We start from the raw sequence: 22,876 nt of genomic DNA on the forward strand, positions 1-22,876 counted from the left end.
GCTTTGGTGGGAGAATTGGGCTCCGATGATGCCATGTAGTATTGGTTTCTGTTGCTTGGGTTCCTGCGCTTGCCTCTTGCCATCAGATTATCTCTAGTGTTACTTTGTTCTGCTATTTCTGACCATGGCTAGACTGTCCTATAAGCCTGTGTGTCAGGAGTGCTGTAGACCTGTTTTCCTGTTTTCTTTCAGCCAGTTATGGGGACAGAGTGTTCTGCTTTCGGGCTTGTAGTTTTTCCTCTCTACAGGTCTTCAGCTGTTCCTGTGGGCCTGTGTCTTGAGTTCACCAGGCAGGTTTCTTTCAGGGGAAAAGTTGGTCCTACCTGTGGTTCCAAGGCTCAAGTTTGCTCGTGGGGTACTGCCTAAGTCCTCTCCGCAGCGGCAGCAACTGGGAAGATCTGCGCCGCTCTTTCCGGGAGCCTCCGTGCACCAGGGTTCCAGATGGCGTTTGGTGTTTTCCTCTGGCGTCTGGATGTGCACAGAGTGCAGTCTCTTCTGGTTTCCCAGGCGTGTCTGCCTCTCTGAAGGTTTAGCTCTCCCTCCCATGGGATTTGGGTGCAGAGAACTGTTTATCCGGTCTGTTTCCTTCAGGTTCCAGCGGTGTCTCAGGCGCAGGGGTCCTGCCGCTCCTGGGCCCTCCCCTACGGGAACCCAGAGGCCTTATACAGTTGCCTCTTGGGCCAGGAATGTGGGCAGGGGTGGGCAGTGTTGGTGGTCTCCTCCGCTCTTCAGCCTCAGGAGTGCCCACCTGATCAGGCGGTGAGGTCTCTCTCCCACGGGGTTTGGGAGCAGAGCCAGGATAGTCTTAATCACAGAAATCAATCTGCCTCTTTAAAGGTACCACCGCACACAGCATTTTTTTATTTTTTAGATTTTTATTTATTTTTATTTCATGTATATGGTATTTCTGCCTTCATGTATATCTGTGGATTGTGTGTGTGCTAGATGCCAGAGAAGATCAGAAGGTGTTGGGTCTCTTGGTACTAGGGCTATTCCTGGAACTAAAGTTACAGGTGTGTGAGAGTCACCATGTAAGGCTCAAAACTAAATCCTGGTCCTCTGAAAAAGCAGCCAGCGCTCTAAGCCACTAAACCATCTCTTCAGCTCCACTCTTTTCTTTGTGATGTATGTGTATAGCATATTGTGTGTGTTGTGTTGCTGTTGTTTGTGTGTGTGGTATGTATATGAATGTTAATTTAAGTGTGTGCAAATATGCGTTTGGGTGCATATGTATGAACATGTGGGTGTCAATGACGGGGTGGAATATCTTTCTCTTTTACTATCTACCTTTGTTCTTTTAGGCAGGGTCTCTCACTGAATCTGAACTTCATCAGTTCCCAAGGACCAAGTTTGCAGGCATGAACCGCACTACCTAGCCCCTTACCTGCATTCTGGAGATTGAACTAGGACCATTGGGCCTGCATAGCAAGTACTGTGCCAACTGTGCCCAGTTTACAAAATAGAGTTATTCAAAGGATTCAGAACAGGGCAGCCTGTTGAGTTCTGTACAGAGGAGTGGGATGGGCTTGGGAATGTCTGCTAAATGTGGCTTTTCTTCTTCTGGACTCCCTGTATGAAAACCCAAGGTCTTTATATCAAGAATGTAGTGCCTTCCAGTCTACTTTCCAGTTATATCTATGGTGGAAACAGTATCTTTGGACTCCAAAGTCCAATAGAAATGTTGCTCAATTGAGAGAGTGTTTAGGAGAGCAATTCTCAAATGTTGCTTTGTAGAATTGTCTGACAGAGTTTCCCTCTTCCTCACTTGAAACAAAATAAAAACAATTGTAACTACAGAGTTTTAGATCACATGACTTTAGCGCACAAAGCTGAAATCACCCAATACAATCTTTTTCTTTCAAGTTTCATCTAATTTTTATACTGAAACATTCTCTCTCACAGGGAAACTAAGAATATACAGTAGTTGTTTTTGAATCACCTTCACAAACTAAGATAAAACTTGCATGTAATCTAAGGTATGATATCCACTATTCCAGAATTTGTTCTGGTTTATGAAATGAAACTCTGGGGAATCACTGGCCGGAAGGTAAACAGCACATTGGTACGGTGGAAAGATACCTCATCTCGCAAGGCCATTCTTTAGTCATGAGAACTTTTAGAGAGCTCCTTCACCTTCTTATAGCTCAGTCCTTATTCTGTTCTCAGTGGCCTGGGCCGAATGCTCAGTCATCTCCTCTCAGTGAGCATTCTGCCACAACTCAGATGGAGTAGGTAATTCCTAGATACCAGTGAGAATTTAGCTTCCAGTCTCGGTGAATCTCCTTTGTCTGTTTCATGGGGGTGTGTGTGTGGGGGGGGAGACACAGATAAGATGGTTTAAGGAAATCTGAAAACACATTGCCCTTTGCAAACCAACCAACAGCTGCCATGTCGATGCTGAAAGGAGCCCATGATAAAATGTGCCACAGTGTGTCCATTTGGCTGGAAACTTCTATCTTAAGGACCACTGTGACTTAATCACATCACAGCTGCCAAGCAGCCACTGAGCATCTGTATATTAATTCCCCTCCCCTCTCCTTTCTAACTCTTTCCTTTGTGTGTTTTATCCTTGCTGGAGGGAGAGCTCAGTGGTTAAGAGCTCTTCCTGCTTTACCAGAGGCCCTGAGTTAAATTCCCGGTATCCACATGGTGGCTCACAGCTGTCTAGAACGCCAGCCTCAGGGTATCTGATGGACTCTTCTGTCGTCTGAGGACACCAGGCGTGCATGTGGTCCAAAAAACATACATGCCAATAAAATACCCATATGCAAAATAGGCAAAAGTGTTTAAGAGTTTTTTTAATAGAAAAAAAAAAAAGAAATTGCTTAGGACTCTTTGTCGTTGGTCTTTCTGTTGGGTTGTACTGGAGATGACACCGGATTCTTACGCGTGTGAGATGAGTATTCTGCCCTGGGATTCAGCCCTGCCCTTGTCTGGTCTGCGGAGTTCACAGAGCATTCATTTTATTTTGCCACCACATAAAAAAAACCCAGGATAAAGTGATTTTTCCAGTTCAGCATGGAGTGCGAGTCCTCACTGTGTACGTGATAGACAATAAATATCTGGCCGTTAAATCGTAATAAAAATGCAGTTATTCTGGGATCATGTCCCGTTATAAATGTATCTAGTAACTGCTTCTATTAGGAAAAAAAATAACAAGTATGCCTAGGGATATCTTGGTATAGCTACTGTACAGTTTGCCGTGTGCTTCTGGATTGTCATAATAAACTTGACCACTCTCAGGGGCTCCGACCCATTACGACGGTGGAAGTGTTACAAAGATTTGGCTGAATGTCTGTGGAGCAGCTGTCTAGTGGCCCGCCTGAGTCATTTTCCTTCTTTCCTCTCGGCCCGATCCTGTGATTCATCATTCTGCTTTTAGAATATTTGCCTATTTTAAAAACCAGTCAAAGAAGGCAGCCACTGTTTAAAAGTAAACACCCCTCACACCAACACCGGGTAGCTTCGTAAGCAGCTTCCCAAACGCTGAAATTTCTGGCAGGCGAGGCTGCTAAAGCAGATGGCTTGGAGTAGGAGATGCCGGTTGGCTCTCCGAGCTGGTAGACTCTTAGCATCTGTCTTCGGTTTTCTCGTTTCCGCTGCTATTTCCTGCTCGGGTTAATCCAGCTTGATCCATTCTGAAACAAAGGTCTTGCTTGCTTTCTGTGTGTCTGTAAAACATCCATTATGTCCATTAGACTTCCCTTTCGGTGAAAGAGGTCCGACCGCAGGCCTTCATTTACCCACAGATCATAGTCACACGTGTCTCGGCATCGCGTATAAAGGGCATTGATTGATTCTATGTCGCTTCACTCATTCTGGGTCATAGTGGGCGTTTGCTATTCACAACGTGGAGCAACTAATGGATAACTGCACTCCAGTCTTCTTAAAATGAAGCAAGGAGTGTGACGGCACAGTGGATGGCTTAAATGTCAGGAAGCCCTGAGCTTCATTCTAGATACCTTCTAAAATTCTATCACGCCCTGGCTGTGTTTGTACTTCACGGAAGTGGTTTCTCTTTCCAAGTGCCTCCCCATCTGTGGTCATCAGGGTTGGGATGTTGCCAAAGTAGAATATGTTTCTAATTTTTGTGCAAATCACTCTGGCCTTGGCCCCAGTGAGCTCAAACAATTGTGATGTCTGGGCTTTTGATACTGCACTGAGAGGTAAATTAAGTGGACCGAAGACCAAATCAGTCCTGTAAACTTTATAATGGAAGGTGTCTCGGCGTAGTGTCGGGCGTGATAATCTCAGCCAGTCTCTTTGCCAATGACAGTGTGGATGGAGAAAGCCACAGTAACTGACTAGAATTCCAATAGGAAGGGGACATCCAAGGGGCCCAGGCTTTAACCTTCCGTGATGCCCGTGTTTAGGATCATTAGTGAACCATAGACATCCACTGACCAGCACAACCGCAGCTACTGAGTTTCATTTTGATGATATATTGACATTATCTTAGGTCACTTTTAAGTGGGAATGCTTTGTCAAGGCTCTAGGCCAACTGCAATAGAGTGACCAGAGGTCACTTGTTTAAATCATCTCTCTGGTGTTGTCTTCCGTGCCGTCAACGGGTGTCCCTCGGAAGCCACAAATGCCCTGTGTTATTTACTACATTTTATTTTGGACCACACTCTCAGCGAGCTGGGAGGGGACAGAGTTGCCCTTGCCTATTTGTGACTTCTGTATCTGGATTCAAGGGTAGGAAACACTTGAGTGTCCTGAACTGGCAGATTTCTTGTTGTTTTTCTTTACCTATACAGTATAGTTACTTCCATGGCAACCACATTGCGTTGTTAGGAGTTAACTAGAGATGAAAACATGTGTAAGGACTCATCTAAGGTCTGTATAAGCGCTCCATTTCAGATAAAGGATTTGAGTTGAGCCTCCTCAGGTTTTTATCCACGAGGGTCATGGAACTAACTCTCCATGGATACCAGTCATGACTGTTCTTCTCTTTGTTGCGTATGACACGCATAATTAAAAATGAACACCATTAGTTTTTATCAGTGAGTTTGATTATGTTAGCAAGAATATAAAAACTAATGTATTTCCTTGCTTTGTTATGTCTTGAAACGGCTTTGAGTGTGTGTGTGTGTGTGTGTGTGTGTGTGTGTGTGTGTGTGTGTGTGTGTGTGATTCCTGGGAATGTACTGGGAGGAGGTTTGGAAATGAATAACAGATGTCCCTATGGAGCCAAAGTTCTCTACAGAGACAGACACCGTTATCAAGGTACCAAGGCTGGTGAAGCAGCCTGTTCTTAAAGAAATTTGGGGGTAACGGGTATCTGAGACAACATTTCAGACAGGTTTCCGCAAAGACTTTCAAGACCATTTGAAGGGTCAAGAGCTGCTTATGTCAGCTGCTTATGTCAGCAGTGTGGGCTCATTTGGAACTGCAGCTGTGCATTCTGCCCAGGCTGGCAGTGTTGCCCGACACTATGGGGAGAGATTCCCTGTTTGGCCTGCTGGCTGTTACCCATAGCAATCCAGACCGAGCTCTGGAGAGGTGCTTGTAAATGGTGGTTTAAGACGGGGCAAAGGGCAAAAGCATCCGAGTGAAGCTCCTGTTTTTCACACATGTCCTTCTGCCCCATGGGAGCTGCTCTGGCTATGCCGTTAGCACCTTATTAAAGCACTTTCATGCGTATCATATTTTTTGATTTGGGCTAATGTGACAGTATTAAGTAGCCCTGTTCAATTGGAGAGTTGTTAGAGTGGACATTTGAGGACACACACACACACACACACACACACACACTTAAAAGCTTCGTGTCAGGCCGTCTAAGCTCTCTGCCTCCGTGTTCATATGAAGTGATGGCTGGTCCTCAGGAGACACAGGGCACGCTGAGTAACCACTGTGCTTTCATATTTTAGATGATACACCGTCTGAAGAGGCCACTCCTTTGGTCTTCCCAGAGTTAGAGCAACAGCTCCAGGTAAGGATTCTGCAAAACCATGCTTGCTTTTCTGCAGTGCTACCAATATGGCGAGCCAGGAAATGGCTAAGCGGGAAATACGCAATCAATACACAGGTCGATGGCTTTTACATCAGAAGCGTTTGTAGTTTTAGAGCTCCAAGGTCAGACAGAAGCAGTTAGGGAATGCCGGTGGTTAACCAGCTATGATACCTGGACTCCAAACGCTCAGAGTCAAGTCACTGTGGCTGAGAATGTGGTCCCATTTTTCTTACTACGATGTCTCCAAGCCATTGGACTTTTGCTCCATTTAGTATTAAACCCTGCCGAGGAAAATTGTCCTGTTGCCAAGGCTTTGGAATAATTTTTTTTCTGCCACTGGTCTCTTGCCTTAACTTGTGAATCGTGACCCCTTTGGGGCTTGCAGGTCAGATATCTTGCATATCAGATAGTTACATTCTAATTCACAACATTACAGTAGCAACATTACAGCTATCAAGTAGCAATGAAATACTGTCATGGTTGGAGGTCACAATAACGTGAGGGACTGTATTAAAGGGTCACAGCATAGGAAGGCCAAGAACCTCTGTTCTAGTGGAACATAACAAGTGGTAGTTAAGACCTTCAGAAAATTGTTGGTTCCGCCTATGAGAAAATATTTGGTGCATGTCACTTCTGGATGACCTATGGGAAGATAACCCAGCCAAACACCCCATAATTTTTTGTTAAGATGCTAATTTACTTTCAGTTTTTTAGATGGTATATTCTGGCTTCAGACAAGGAAGTTTTAAGTGTTGATTTTGTGTGTATGGAGTTTCTGCTTACACATCTCTCTGTGTACCACTTTTGAGTCTGGTGCTGTCAGATCCCTTGGAACTGCACTTCTGAGATTACAGGTGGTTGCTGGTAATTGAACCTGGGTCCTCAAAAAGCCACCAGTTCTCTTAGCTGTGGGCGTAGCACCTCAGAACCAACACAGGAGGTTGTTTAATGGATCACGACCCTGTATGTCGGTCTCTGAAAAGATTGCATAGCAGGTGGGAGGTGCACTGATTACCACACAGCCAGATGACCATGACAGCCAGATGGTGCTGTCATCCTGAGGATGTCCTCTCCAGCTGTTTCTCTGTGCCCTGCCCCCCAGCCCCATGTGGCTTGGCAGCCTGGGTCTCTAGCTGCTGACACCTAATCACACTTCTCCACACTGGGCCAGAATCTTTTCTTTCTGTTTTGCTCACATCACACATTACAATGAGCACTGTCCTGCAGGAGTTGTCTGTATATCTACTACCAAAGTAGGGCAGGGACTGGAAGAGGACTATGTTCCCCTCTCTGATGCTGTCCTCTCTGCGCTTTTTATTACCGTTGAAATCAGAGGAAAACAGGGTTCAACAGGTTCTGAAGATGAATCAGGAAGTCAGTTCAAGTTCTTGCTCCCCCATGAAATTTTAAATAATGAATTCTCTCTGTCTCTCTCTCTCTGTCTTTGTCTCTTTCTATCTCTAGCTCTTTCTATCTCTCTGTCTCTGTCTTTCTATCTCTGTCTCTGTCTCTTTCTAACTCTCTGTCTCTGTCTTTCTATCTCTGTCTCTTTCTAACTCTCTGTCTCTTGTCTCTGTCTCTTTCTATCTCTAGTTCTTTCTATCTCTCTGTCTCTGTCTTTCTATCTCTGTCTCTGTCTCTTTCTAACTCTCTGTCTCTGTCTTTCTATCTCTGTCTCTAACTCTCTGTCTCTTGTCTCTGTCTCTTTCTATCTCCTTATCTCTGTCTCCTGTCTCTCTGTGTCTCTGTCTCTGTCTCTCTGTCTCTCTCTGTCTCTCTCTGTCTCTGTCTCTCTGTCTCTGTCTCTGTCTCTGTCTCTGTCTCTCTCTCTCTCTCTGTGTGTTGGAAAAATCATTTTTCTCCTAAGTGGAACATCAATGATTTTTTCTTAGCTTACGCCTCTGTCTGTAGAGGACTCACAGCATCCCTGATGATTTTCTAGATAATTTTCTCTTAGAGCATTGCTAAGTCCATTTAAATCTTATAACTCCAATTACACCTTCTACTTCTATTTGAAACACATTAGAAATTGAATCTATTTAATCATTCTACGCCGGTGAGGAACTTTCCATCTTTACTGATCTTTAATGAGGTAGGCCTCATGGTCTGGCTTTTCTCTTCTGGTGTGGTTAGGATATTACTGCTTCCTGGACAGAGAGGACGTCGCTAGCCACACAGCAGAACACTTTCAAGTCAATTTGTGCTTCTGGGGTGAGAGATGAGATTGTTATTAACACTTACCAGTTGTCTAGACGTTTGGCTAGGGATGCTTCTGTCTGGAGTCCTTGCTAATAATCCTTACTCTCCGAGATGTGAGTCCCAAAAACCAAACACCCCCCCCCCAAACACAAGATGTATATCCTGTTCCCATGCTTAGCACAAGCACACACATGTAAGCCATGCTACATCATAGAGTCCTGTGCTAAAGGCAATGGAATTGCTTTATGGGCCAAAGGAAAGATCCTTTACCTAGCTCCTTACAGTTGGATGTGAGCTCTTGTATCCTGTAATACTCTTCACTGGGTGTCATGATCCACTATGGGAGAACAAATGCCAGTTAGAAAGAAGAGCATTGTGGGTACCACTACAAGGAGACTTAAGCCATGCCAGCTGTCACTACCGGCCCTCTCTGCTGCACCCGGAAATGAACTCCCCCCACTGCATACTGACTCCGTAGCAGACAACGGCCAATTCCCTACACGTGATCTCACTGGGTTCTTGTGAAAATTATAGACACTAACCACTCTGCCTGTGCTTTGTGCATGAGAAACCTGAGGTCAACGTTTTTGTCTAAGTCAACTCGCTGATCTCTTCCTCTTACGGCTGGTGGAACACGTGGCCCGTTTAAATTAGTTTGATAAATTGAGACTTGTTTTGCTTCAGGGTTGGCAAGGCTACCATGACGTGGTTCTAGAACCGCCTTGTAAAACTTGTCAGGACTTTTCTGATATCCCTCGCACATTCCTTGATGGTTTATAAAGCATGGCCATAAAATACCTATTTGGTAGATACTCTATCACCAATTTGACCCCCAGAGATTTTTCTGTTGCTTTGCCAAGAATGTGGACATGTTTGAACATGCAATTCATGGTGCTTCTATTTTCACAGAAGCCAAAAAAAGCCTTGGGCAAGAATAGCTATGACAAACCTTTCATTTGATGTCTCTATTAGCGCAAGACTCTGGGTCAGAGACCTCAGGGCAAGGTAGAATGAAGTGAACATTGCCCTATTTGTTCATTTCTAGGCCTTCTGTCTCTGCGAAAGGGAGGTGAATTTTACATTTCTTTCTTGGGACTTCGTTTCCAACTCCCTTGAGGGCTCCAGCAGCAGTATTTGGTACATCCGGTTTAGATTGTATAATCAGGGAAAAAAGAAGGCACTACTTTATGTCCACTTCTTCAAGAACAAATGAAAAATTACTACTTTTCTTGGGGAAAAGTGGTTTTCTCCTATTTGGAAAGGTGTGGCTATAGCTCTGTCTTTTCTCTGTTCAGAAAGACGACAAACTTTTTTCCCGGTCCAGGGTAAGACCACGTCTGTCTTACAGCCAGAGTGGAAGATGTATGCTTTAGTCACTATGGCTTCCCTCAAAGCTTGCTCTCTCTAAGCCTCACCCTCCTCAGCTGATAGACTGGGGTAAGGGGAGGAATGAAGAATGCTCACGAGGAGACCTAATGAAGTATGTGGAAAAAAATGTGCTCAATCAACATAAATAGTCTTCCTTGGTGAAATTCTTGACAGAACAAGATGTTTAGGGTTAACAGATTTATTTCTAAATGTATAAAGCAAAAGCAAATCTTCCTGCCTCTGGATCCCAAGTGATACACTCAGGTTCGGATGCTCTCATCATCAGGCCAAGGTGCTTGGAAGACGACCATCTCTTAAAACATATAATAAACTGGGCAATAGCTCCAAAGCCTTCTGAAGCCCTCTCATCTGACAGGAGATGACAGGGACAGGTGTCTCTGTGGTACACGCTGAACTTGCCTCTTCTCAGACAGAGTCCCGAATCGGATGTCACTCCTACAAATAGACAATCTCACAGATTCGCTTGAGTCTTGTAATGTATCATTATCTGGGCAGCCTCTCCACAAACTTATTTTTTTTTTCATTTTTTTTATTAACTTGAGTATTTCTTATATACATTTCGAGTGTTATTCCCTTTCCTGGTTTCCGGGCAAACATCCCCCTCCCCCCTCCCCTTCCTTATGGGTGTTCCCCTCCCCATCCTTCTCCCATTGCCGCCCTCCCCCCAACAGTCTAGTTCACTGGGGGTTCAGTCTTAGCAGGACCCAGGGCTTCCCCTTCCACTGGTGCTCTTACTAGGATATTCATTGCTACCTATGAGATCAGAGTCTAGGGTCAGTCCATGTACAGTCTTTAGGTAGTGGCTTAGTCCCTGGAAGCTCTGGTTGCTTGGCATTGTTGTACATATGGGGTCTCGAGCCCCTTCAAGCTCTTCCAGTTCTTTCCCTGATTCCTTCAACGGGGGTCCTATTCTCAGTTCAGTGGTTTGCTGCTGGCATTCGCCTCTGTATTTGCTGTATTCTGGCTGTGTCTCTCAGGAGCGATCTACATCCGGCTCCTGTCGGCCTGCACTTCTTTGCTTCATCCATCTTGTCTAATTGGATGGCTGTATATGTGTGGGCCACATTCCACAAACTTCTTTGAGTGCTTGCCTCAGTATATTGTTTGGCATCCGGGACATGACATCTTTGATACCTTCCTGGAACTGTGGTCAGAAAAGACTGAGGTTACTGAAAATGGGCAGCATTTCTCTCTTGTCTGCATAAACGAGTCTTCGTGGCCATTCAGAAAATATAACCTTATATAAATATATTTTTTCTGAATGGCTAGTATATTGAGATATATATATGTGTATATATATATATATATATATATATATATAGAGAGAGAGAGAGAGAGAGAGAGAGAGAGAGAGATGATTGAGAGATTTTGGAACTTTGCACAAGTAATATTTATGAGTTCTCTATCTGCATGTACACCTGCATGCCAGAAGAGGGCATCAGGACCCATTACAGATGGTTGTAAACCATCATGAGGTTCCTAGAAATTGAACTCAGGACCTCCAGAAGAACAGCCAGGGCTCGTAACTACGCTCCAGCCCTGTGAAAACAATGTTTTAAAAACCCAGTCAGTGGTTGTTAGGATATACACAACACCACCATTTGGAACAACTGTGGGAAGAGTCTGGGAATTCTTGAAATACATTTCTCTTTTATAGTCTTTGGAGCAACAGAAAGGACATCAATATGTTTTACTCTAAGCCATATACTGTGTAAGTTACACAGTATACATTACAGCAGTTACTAGGACTGTACCATATGTGTTACAGAAGTGTCAGTTACTGTATTTCTCCAAATCCTTAAAGTCCTAAAATAGTAAAAAATTGAATGGTCATAATTGGCTGTACTCTAGATCTTCCTTTCGTCAATCTGGACTATTTTTTTCCCCTTTGTTTCAGTAGATTGTGTTTGTTAATTTTGAGGGACATTAAACTGGAGCGTGACCTCTGTTCTACCAAGTAGGTAATCCCGAGAATCAAGGAATAAATACAAACTCCTCTCAACCACTGTAGAATGTTTGTCTTCCTAAATATATCTTCTGTGTGGGAAGCTGGGGTAGAAGAATTTAATTCTTGCGTTTTTGAAGTGGACAGGGCCAGTAGTTTCTGAAGTAGCCAAGCAGAAAACGGAAACGCTTAAGCCTAAGCCTGCTTTGTCCCTCACTGAGGGGTGCTTGGCAGCGTGCTTTCTCACGGGCTCTTTTCCAAAGGATGGGATACACTTCTGGAGGCTGTGAACCGAGGAGATGGCCCGCTGCGGTTCAAGCCAAATTCTTGGAACGGGAGCCTGCGGTTTGGTTTCTCTTACTTCACCGTGTTAAATTAGTCCTGGTGATTGGGCAGGATACCAGAGGTTGTAACGGCTCCCGGACTCTGCGTTGTAACTTAAAGCCGTTGTAAGCTCTATCCTCTCAGGAAAGGGGGTGAACAGGAAGTCACCACCCTGGGCTCTGACCTCATCCAAGCCCCCGGTCTGTGCCTTGGGAAACTGTGTCTCAAAGTTGGCTTGAAGTGAGGCTGCAAGAACGTCTTTATTTACTCCCTTTGAACTCCCTCAGACCTTCCCTCAGAGTGGGACTGAAAGGCAGTTTCTGTGAAAACACTGACTCTTACGTTCTAGAATCTTGAACAATTGCTTTTGGTGGTGGGGGTCGGGGGTGGACTGCCAGAGACTGAACCCGAGGCGAGTGCTGCAGGGAGAGCTGTGTCTCTTTGGCATCAGCACCACTCCTTTGAAGAGAGTGAGGACTAAGGGCCTCAAAGTGTAGGAAGTGACAGCCAAGGGCAGAGTCTCCTGATGTCAGGAGAAAACACAAACATGAAGCTTATTCACTGCTCCCCCACACCCAGCCTAGGGCATTAGTGAAAATTTCTCTAAAGGGAATAGTTTAAATCGAGCGTTGGGAATCAAAACAACGTCCTCTTTATCGTTGTTTTGATCTTTCTTTGCTCTGTTTTGCTTTTTGAAGTAGTCTTACGATATAGCAGTTTGGAGCTGGCGATGTTTTTGAACTGTCAGTTGTCTGTCCTTCAAGGACTGGGACTTCAGGTGTGCACCATACCTGGAAGAAGGTGATACCTTCACTCCCAAATGTTAATGTTTTCTCTCTAGCTATACTAGGAATCCTTGTAAATTATACTTTAGTCGAGCATGTGTTAAGCAGGATTGCAAACCAATTTAAATCATATGTACCTGGGTTTAAATGTTCCATTACTTAAGCCTAGTGGAAGTTTTGTTTTGCTTTTTATATTTTATATATGTATTTGTTTTTTAAAAACGCCCTGGCAAATTTTCACTAAGACTTCTGGTTTACTTTCCCCCAGTCCGTGCTGACGTGTTTCTAACAACATGGGGATCACCTATATCAGAGACAGCCAGTGTGCTCCCGCTATAGTATCTCCCACGGGCTGTGTTCATTCAATACCCTTGCCACTGTCGTGATGGCCACCAGTTTTGGCCAAGATGACATAATATTCTATTTCAGAGTTCCTCAAAGCTGGGCAGTTGGCAAGGACAAGTGACTCCCCTCTCCTCCACGTGCTCGTCTCCAGAGCCATGAATTTTCTAGTTTTCATAACAAGTTAGAACTTGGAATTGATCAACCCCAAAGACTTGTTCTTTTCTTTCTTTCTTTTTTCTTTCTTTTTTTTTCCAGACACCATATTCCTGCCTCGGTGTGCAAGCAAGAGCGGGTAGCTCTGTTTCACAACTATAAATCATGCGTGTACGTTTGGATGTTAGGAACGTAGGTTCTCCTAATTTAGTGAACACCGCAGGTCACAGCGGTTCCTCTTTTGAGGAGCTCTAGGAAAGCTGAGTGAACTGCCGGGAGAGAGAGAGAGAGGAGAGAGAGAGAGAGGAGAGAGAGAGAGAGAGAGAGAGAGAGAGAGAGAGAGAGAGAGAGAGAGAGAGAGAGAGAGAGAGAAGAGCACCTAAAAGCAGCATACACCTATCCTAATGCCACAGAGGGCTGGGCTTGGAGCTCTGTTAGCATAACAAATCCCCAGGGGCAATCTCCAGGACTGCATACACCAGGAAGGGTGGCACACAGAGGTAGACAGGAAGATCAGAAATTCAGGATCACCCTCAGTTACACAGTAATATCAGCGCCAACTTGATGACATGAGAACCTGTTTGAAAAAACCATGGCAGTGTGTATTAGACCGCAGCACAGAGTAGCACATCATTATCCTGTGTTGCATTCATTCATTCATTCATTCATTCATTCATTCATTCATTCATTCATATAAAACCTAAACGTTTTCATTCTTTTATTGACTGGAATTTCTGCAGGGATGCAAGCCCCATGCAATGGAAACAAATGAGTATGTATGAGTATGAGTTTAATAGTATGACCGCCTTGCTTAGGTGAAAGGTATCCTGTCAAATAGTTTTGAAAGCCGATATTAATTATAAATCAATAGGCATCATTGTGGCATTTCCATCTGTGAACATGAAGTGCTCCTGTTACCCTCACCTGGCCATCCCCCTCCCAGAGGTTTTCTTCCTCTTCTCAAATCCAGTATCTTAAAGTTTCTTCAATTAAGAGCTGCCAGTTAGCCAGATACACCGGTGTGCATCTGTAATTCCTGCTGCTCGGTGATGGGAGCCTGACCCTTGAGGAGACAGGTTTGAGGACCACCTGGACCCATGCACAGTGAATACAATTCATGCACTTTAGCAAGATCCTGTCCCAAACTAAAACTGTAAAACTCCTAGAGATGTCACTTGCTGGTAGCATGCCGAGGTGCAGTTGAAAACAGAGATAAAGGGGCTGGAGGGAGAGCTCGCCACTTGGGAACAACGGCCGCTCTTCTAGGGTATCTGGGCTCCCTTCCAATCACCCACATGGCAGGCAGTTTGGAACAGTCGGGAATTCTGGCTCGAGGGGGTCTGACACCTGCTGGCTTCTGCGGGTACTGCATGCATGTGGTGCACAAATCCATGTAGACGAAAACACCCATACCCATAAAATTACGAAACACAAAACCAAAGTCGCGGGGAAATCCCATTTAAAGAGTTGCAAGGTGGTAAGCAAGGGGTGGAGGAGGGAGGACCCTCCTCCCACCTAGCCTGAAGGGAGTGTGCTTGGGATTTTCCATTTTCCTTTTAAACCACAGCAGAAAGGATGCTCCCACATTGAGTTGCCAGCACCTTTGAGAGCGGATTCCTTTGACTATGACATTAAGCAGCCGCTGAATTCGCAGTTCAGGTACTTGCAGGTGGCAAGCGACGTGCCGAATTCCGCTTGAATCCAGTGTGGCTTATGCGCTGTTTACGAGGACCGGAAGAAATGTGTAATCTTATGGCTGCCAGGAGGCAAATCCTTTGACAGGGCACCGATGATTTAAGAGCTTGGCTCTGGAGCGCGGGGTATCTTGCCTTCATTCCACTGACTGTCGCACTTGGTAACTTGCCAGGGTAACAGGTGAAAATTGGTGAGTGGGTTGAGATTTCTGGGACGCAGGCTGGAGGAGCCAGGAGTTGCAAATTCCTTTGGCAAGGGCTTAGTCTCTCAGGGTGAATTATATTGTCACACCACTGTGCCCTAGTTTCCCGGTTTTTTTTTTTTTCTTTCTGTGTTGAGAAGGATGATGATGGCAGCCGGCTGGGTTGCTGTTGTAAATGTGCTCGTAGGGGATCCAGAGAAAGATGCTCCGTGAAGTGATTATTGTTAGATTCTACATGAGTTACGTCACAACGAGGATTCACCCGAATTTACAACTTGTCCGAATGAGAATTTGAAAATGTTGTGGAATTTATTAATATGCGTTAATTGTGCACGTTAACAAATTTCAGCGGGGCATGTCAATCCTTTGTACAGCTACGTAGAATTTTACTTCCTTTGAGTGAGCAGGGCTCTCTTAGCTCTCAGCCAGAGTATACACTTTATAGAATTTCTGGTATTTACTGAGCAAACACAATGCCCAAAGAAATCTGTGTTTAAGGAATATAGAAGCAAATAGTAAGAAGTCCTTTAGTTCATACTTTACTGCTCTAAATAGGGAGGATGGTACCCAGTCAGACACACTGTTTACCCATGGAGATTATGACACAGAAAACCAAATAACTTGTTCGACAACGAACTTTCATGGTTCTCAGATTTTACATGTTGTTTTCCCATAATTAATTAGGGAGGGATTTAACAACTTATTAAAAACCAATTAACTTCAATTGTGCAGTAGTGTTTTAAATCACGCATTACTGATATAGAAATAAGAATTAGGGCTGGAGAGATGGCTCAGTGGTTAAGAGCACTGGCTGCTCTTCCAGAGGTCCTGAGTTCAATTCCCAGCAACCACATAGTGGCTCACAACCATCCGTAATGGGATCTGGTGCTCTCTCTTCTGGTGTGTCTCAAAGAAGCGACAGTGTAGCAACATGAAATAAACAAAAACAAATCTTTAAGAAATAAAGAAATATGAATTAAAAAGTCATGGAAGAACTAGTTCTTTAAAAATGATTTCTGGAAGTAGGAATTTTTTTTTTCATGCTATATTTAGAAAACTTTGCCAAGTAGACCTGTTTTTCTCCTCAATGGGAGGAAAGAAGAAACTTGAATCTGTTCTCTGTTCAGCTTCATGTGTCACAAGCAGGGTGAAGGGTCTGGGCTGGTCTTCCTTACCAGTTTGTTAATTCTGCCAGCACGTTCTCCACGCTCGCACCTTGCGCCTTTTCTCTTGCACTGAGCATACCTCTCAGAAGGGAGCTGTTGTCTGTACCACTGTGATGTGCTTATGCCTCTGGCCCATGAAGTAGACTAATAAGGGAATAAAAACATACAAGAGGAGTATCCCCACAGATCTTTTCTAAAGCACTTTACAATTTCCGAGAAGCAAACATTAATGTGAAATCTATTTTTCATCCATGCATGCTAGGTAACTGGCATGTAGTACATCTCAGGGCCCTGGTTTAGGGGTGAGGTGACCATAAAGGTCCCATGATGGTTGATGTCAGCATGACCATCTCACCACACTCTCTGTGTCCTACCAATAGAAGTTACCCAGCTCTGTGCCATGTGGATCGGCAATGCTGCTTTCTGACAACAGCACGGACTGATGGCTTCTCTTTCTTTGTGCAGCCTTTGCCACCTTGTCACGACTCAGCAGAATCCATGCAGGTGTTTAAACAGCACTGCCAAATAGCGGAAGAGTACCATGAAGTCAAAAAGGAGATCGCCTTGCTTGAGGAAAGGAAGTAAGTACCTTCCAGCCTACTCTCCTACTGAGCAGAGACTGGGGTGGGCCAGAAGGCAGCGGGTTTTAGGACCTAGCAACAGACCTTCCACAGACCAAGTGCTTTACCTGTTCATAGGAAGAAGAGTGTGCTTCCACTCAAAACTCATTTTTTAAAGTAAGTTAAATTAAAATTGCCCTAATGCCACCGTGGGCCAAGCCACATTCTTCACGGCCATAACAGAGTCTGCAGGATACTTAGGCTTGGGGTGAATGTTTAAGCAGTACAAGTCCCACATTTAAATGGAAACCTTTTTTAGAGTTATATATGGGTTCGGTCCCCAGCTCCGAAAAAAAGACCAAAAAAAGAAAAAAAAAAAAAAGAGTTATATAAATGTATTAGTTGAAATGTCAACTAATAGTCCCAGGAAGTTTTTATCTTGATAGCATTTATTATGATTATGATTATTATGATTATGATTATTATTATTATTATTACTACTACTAATTTGCTATGGAAAGTCACACAATTCAATTAATTAGTTATGCAATTCAATGCATTAGAGCACTTTAATTTTTTTTAATTCACATTTTTTTTTATTAACTTGAGTATTTCTTATTTACATTTTGAATGTTATTCCCTTTCCCGGTTTCCGGGCCAACATCCCCCTAACTCCTCCCCCTCCCCTTCTATATGAGTGTCCCCCTCCCCATCCTCTCCCCATTACCACCCTCCCCTCAACAATCACGTTCACTGGGGGTTCAGTCTTAGCAGGACCCTTAGCAGGCTTCCCCTTACACTTTAAATTTACTGGCTCTTTATTTCACAGAACTCACCTCAATTGCACTTGATTCTTCCAGCGTCTGTCATTTTTCATTCCTGGAAAGCCTTGTTAGACACCATGTTGTCATCTGGGGGCCAGTTTGTTCTTACATATCAGGAAGTTCTGTTGGCAGTCTTTATACCTCTAACTAAGGGGCGAGCCCACGAAAATATAGCTAAAGGGACGCTTTCCATTGTCGAGTCCCTGAAGCCTTGGGCACACCTATGTGATGAGCACATTGTTGTCAGGGCGGGCAACACAGCTCAAAGACATGGCCGTTCTTTACCCTTCTGCTTTTTCCCCTTCAGCTTCCTGGAGTGACACAGCATGTTTATTAGCTAATTTCTAAATGACAGAAGGTGGATGTGTTTTGCTTCAGAGAATGTAAGGACTCTGTTGAGACTCTCCAGTATAGTGGTTGGATATCTATACATTTGTGGATTTGGGTAGCAGGCTACCCCCATTTATCAAACAGACCCAGCCTCCTCTAAATTCCCTGCTTTGCTTCATGTCAAACATAACATTCAACTTGGACTTTTGGCCGTAAGGGATTAAAAGCTATTAAGAAATCAGAAGAACAACTTTATAAATCCAAGACCTTCTTTCGGGTTAAATCTTGATAAGCTGTCCAAAATATTCAGATTGCATTTGTAAGTGCAGAGGGACTTCTGAGAGTGCCCAATGTTGTAACAAAGGGAGGACTTAGGGCCAGCAGCCTGCCACTGTCTTTTCTGGGCTGTATTTACTTGTGTATGTGCACACGTGAACTATGGAGGTACAATGGGGGGAAAATCCCACCCAGGTAGCTTCATTTAATTGATAAGTTCTTCAGATCAGATCTTTTGGAGGACTTTCGCATTTAATTTAACCACATATGTGGCATTTTTATGGCAATGTAAGATTACCCACTAAATTATATGCTCTAAAAGTTTATATTTCTGTGTGGTGCGTTTTGAAATGTCAGGATGATGACATAAGAACGACTAATGTCTGGGCTCTGATACTTGGCCTTGTTTTGTGTTGAGAAAAATGATAACTTGTGGGTATCACCACAACACTGAAGTAAGAAAAGATGGCCTCAAGCAGCTAGCTGGTTCCAGAGAAACTTTAAACAACCTTCCAGGACCACAGATAAGTGAGATTCCTCACCTCCAACCCCGGCGCGCGCGCGCACACACACACACACACACACACACACACACACACACACACACTGCCCTTTGAGGGACTCACAAGGTTACATGTGTTTCTGCAGAAGCCATCTTACCCCTTCACTAAATGTAACTGAATTCTCTAAACAATTGCTATCTGTAATGTAAGGTACAATTTTATTATTTTTTTCTATTTCATATATTGTCTCAAGCTCCCTTTTCTCCATTGCTAGTTCTTCTATCTGGGTTGAAGATTTTCTGCTTCAAATATTGTTTGGTGAACTATTATAATTGTTTTCCTCCCTGGTGTTTTTTTAAAGTTTATTTAAAATTAATAGCAGCTCCCGCCTCTTTCTCTCCTTCCTGACCCTTCTCTCTCTGGAGATAGAGTCTTATGGATTTCCCATCGGAGTCAAATGTGCTATGTCCCCAAGGATGACCTTAAACTCCTGATCATTCTGCTTCAACCTCCTACTGTGGAGATCAGAGACATGTGTTGTTATGAAGTGCTGTGAATCAAACCCAGACCCTCTGCATGCTAGGCAAGCACTCTCCCAACAGAGCTACACTCCCAGTCTCAACAGCCAGTTCTGGCCTGGATCTCACAACCTCGGAACCTCTGTAGAACTTCCTACCTTGGCTCCACCTCAACTGCATTGACCTACTCACTTTCTCAGAACCCTGTCTGTGCCTGTTCCACAGGCAACAGTTCCCCAAGGAAGACCCATCTCACGTCCTCACCCAGGGTGATTAGATCTTTCCTTTAGCAATGGAGGAGCCACTGGAATGGTCCTTTGAACTTTCAGGAGGCCAGTGCTATCAGTACTCATGTTTAAATATCTTCTTGCCTTTACAACTCTTTGCTGCTCTTATAGGCACACGCTTTCTTTAGCATCTCTTTGTATCCTTATCACTCACAATGGAGCTGATTATATTTCACACAGGGAGGTGAAATACAAATAAGGTTGATCTATGGTAGCCCGTTATAGGTTGCACTAATATCCTATGCACACACACATTCTGTTTGGATTGCCATGGTCTTGCATTTGAACATGGAGTTGATGTCAGTAGGGGTTACAAGACAAGCTGTCAATCACCACGTGTGGTTGGAGTCATCACAGTATGACATCCACCGCTAACCACTGTATTGGTTTTCATCACCCTGTAGTAAACCAGTAGTTCGTTTTGGAACGGATTTTTCTGAGTAGTCTTTGTTTTCAAGTGAGATAAATCAGGCCACGTGGATCTGACCCAAGCAATTAGCATTCCATTTAAAAAAAATGATTCTGATGAGAATTTCTCTCCCAACATTTTGTAAACTGTGTCTGACGTTGATGCCTTTGGCAACTGGCTTGCGCAAGTGGGACACACAGACTCGGAAGTGTCTTTAAAAGGAAGTTTTCTGTTTGGTAATTGCTCAAGCACAGCCTGATGTTTGAACTCGAGGCTGCACTTTTCTTGTCTCTCCAGAGGAGGTCTCCCTGGGTCAGGTTTGGAAGAACATACAGTCACAGAGGAGGATCCTGTAGACATGTCCCTGGTCATGGCTGTTGGGTGGATAAGATAGTCAAGTCCTCCCACCATGGGATAGAACCCATTTATTTACATTTATTTCTGGCTTATGACTAGTGATAGATAGAGTTAGTTTCTACGTTAGGCGAACCATCTCAGTCTGTTTGCCTCTGATCGTACTCCTTGTAATTGCATATATTATAGCACGTCATGTCTTTTTGATAATTCTAATAGGAATTCTCATACCCTATAGATAGCTCCTTTTGTACATCATATAGCTTTCGAGATCAAGCATCAGTTGCCAGTCAGGAATGATTTAAAATATACGATTAAATCACAACCAGCGGTAAAGGTTGCTGAGTCCCAGACATGATTATGTCTTGTCTGGTAGAGAAAACATTTCTCCAACCTTTACATGAACCATGCTGGGAAGACTGGCAGCATCAGAAAAGGAAGAAGTTATGAAAGATTAAAAGATACTTCTAACTGAAAATTTTCTGTTTGATGATTCAGGGCTCTGCAGTGTTTGTGGGGCTGAAGAACTGTCATCATGGGTGGAGACTATTTTCATCAGCCCGGAAGGAAATCTTGTGGTCTTGAGCTGGCCTTCTTCTTGTCCCTCTTTGCTAGGCATTTTAGCAAACATACCTATTTCTTATCTCTACCAGCTTGTTGCTGGACATTTTTTTTAAATGGACGTAATCATGTAATATGTTTTCGATGTGATTCAGACTATTATAACACAGTGTTTCAGGGTCCACCCAGGCATTGCACCCCGAGACTTCCTTCTTTTAATTTGTGGGTCATATCCCATCGTGCACATCTTATTTACCTTTCATTGGATAATGTCCATTTGGGTCAGTCTCATTGTTTAGTATTTGAAGAATGTCACTGTAGACATTTGTGAGCAGCTCTAATTGTCGCATGTTTCTGTCAGTGCTTGCTCTGCCGGTCTGATGAATGCCACACTAGCGGACAGAGTGCTGTGTCATTGTGGTCTTGATTTATATTTCCCTGATGTCTGTGATATTGCACAACTTTGGCATGTGCTTCTGGGACATTTTTATGTTTTCTTGGAGAAATATTTATTTTGATATGTTGCCCAGTTTTAAGAGGTTTTCTTTTTATCATTGGGTAAAAGGATCAAATACCATTAGTGAGTTCTGGTGAAGCACAAGAATGTGGAAGCCACAAACACCCTAAGGCCCACATGTTTATGTCTTAATAAGATACAGAGCAATGACAGAAAACAGTAGTTTATCTAGGGAACATTGTAATGTGGGAAAGGGCACTTACGTTATTTGTAAAACTTGACTGTAAAAATAGCCCTCTTTTTGTTTGTATTTCGCCACGGTATTTAACTCTTTCTGAAATTGTCAACAGAGACTTTTTATGTTTACATAGAAACATTTGTTGCCCTCAATTCTTTTCTTCTTCTTTTAAAAGATTTATTTACTTTATGTATATAAGTACACTGTCACTGTCTTCAGACACATCAGAAGAGGGCATCAGATCCCATAACAGATGGTTGTGAGCCACCATGTGGCTGCTGGGATTTGAACTCAGGATCTCTGGAAGATCAGTCAGTGCTCTTAAGCACTGAGCCATCTCTCCAGCCCTTCTACCTTAGATTATTTTCAAAAACAGATGTTCAAGCCAAATTCACTCCCAAAGTTTGGAGAGGGAGATGGTATCAGTAGGTCGCTCTCCTGGAGTCAACAGAGAAACACCAGTTTTATCTGCCCTTTTCCATTCAGGGGGTGAGCTTTTGAAAAAAATTGCATGGTGTGAACACACAGAGAACCAAACTTCTTTCTTACACTCCACAAACATGGGTCTTAAACATTTACTCAGGGTAGAAATTGAGTTTTTATTGTCATAAAGAAAGAAGAGCGGTGTTTTCCACAGGTGTTTCCAATAGTGGCCAGGCATACAGTGTTAATGCCCTGTGCTCTCTTCCCCATGAAGTCTTCTGTGTGCCCATTGCCTCCTGGGTAAGCTATGGGATTGGAGTTCACTTTGCAGCGGTGAAGGTGTGTTTCCCGAGACTAACCGGCTAGCAGGAATAGACACACTGCCTGGTTTGCACTTGGATGTAATACTTGTTGAGCCAAGTGACGAGACGACTCTGAAAATTGAAATTGATTGCTGACCGACGACTTCTCTTGAGGAGGCAGAGAAAGGGCTGAAGGATTTTTCTTTCATTTCAATAGCTAGTTTTGTGTGAGATAACCGTGCTCCAGACATCATCAACCTGTTAGATCACACTTTTCCTTAAGGCCCTAGCCATCATGGGCTTTCTTTTTTTTTTTTTTTTAAATCATCTTTTACTATATAGAAAAAACCCTTGCTTTAAACTCTGAGCAACTAGAAATGGAAGACTTGGCTCAGCTCATCCAGGGGCTCTCACACAGCAGGCAAGCACCCCCAACACTGCAGTGCTCCCCAACTTAGTAAGATCCAGGACTCATGTCCCAGAGTGTTAAACAGCTGTGACTGTTTCTCCAAGACTGCAATGCATTTTTGGTCACCTCATTTCCCAATGCCCTACAACAGTTACCACTGATATCCCAAGGCCCCATGAAGTCAGGGTTATAGGCAAGCCCAAGGGAAGCATGTGTTAGGAATGTGGACTCATGTGGGTTTTAAGGAAAGGCAAGACGGGAATCCT

At 43.7% G+C, this 22,876-nt stretch overlaps 1 protein-coding gene across 2 annotated transcripts in view; it reads left to right on the forward strand.

Annotated features, from left to right (window-relative positions):
* The window catches only part of Map3k7cl (MAP3K7 C-terminal like), a 44,383-nt gene that overhangs the window by 13,204 nt on the left and 8,303 nt on the right, over positions 1 to 22,876 (forward strand). For both annotated transcript variants that reach the window (NM_001013979.1, XM_087576466.1), the window contains 2 exon segments: positions 5,874 to 5,935; positions 16,625 to 16,740. In NM_001013979.1, coding sequence (NP_001014001.1) covers positions 5,874 to 5,935; positions 16,625 to 16,740 — 178 coding nt within the window.

Source organism: Rattus norvegicus, chromosome 11 (assembly GCF_021556685.1).
Source record: "Rattus norvegicus strain SHRSP/BbbUtx chromosome 11, alternate assembly SHRSP_T2T, whole genome shotgun sequence".
Taxonomy (NCBI): domain Eukaryota; kingdom Metazoa; phylum Chordata; class Mammalia; order Rodentia; family Muridae; genus Rattus; species Rattus norvegicus.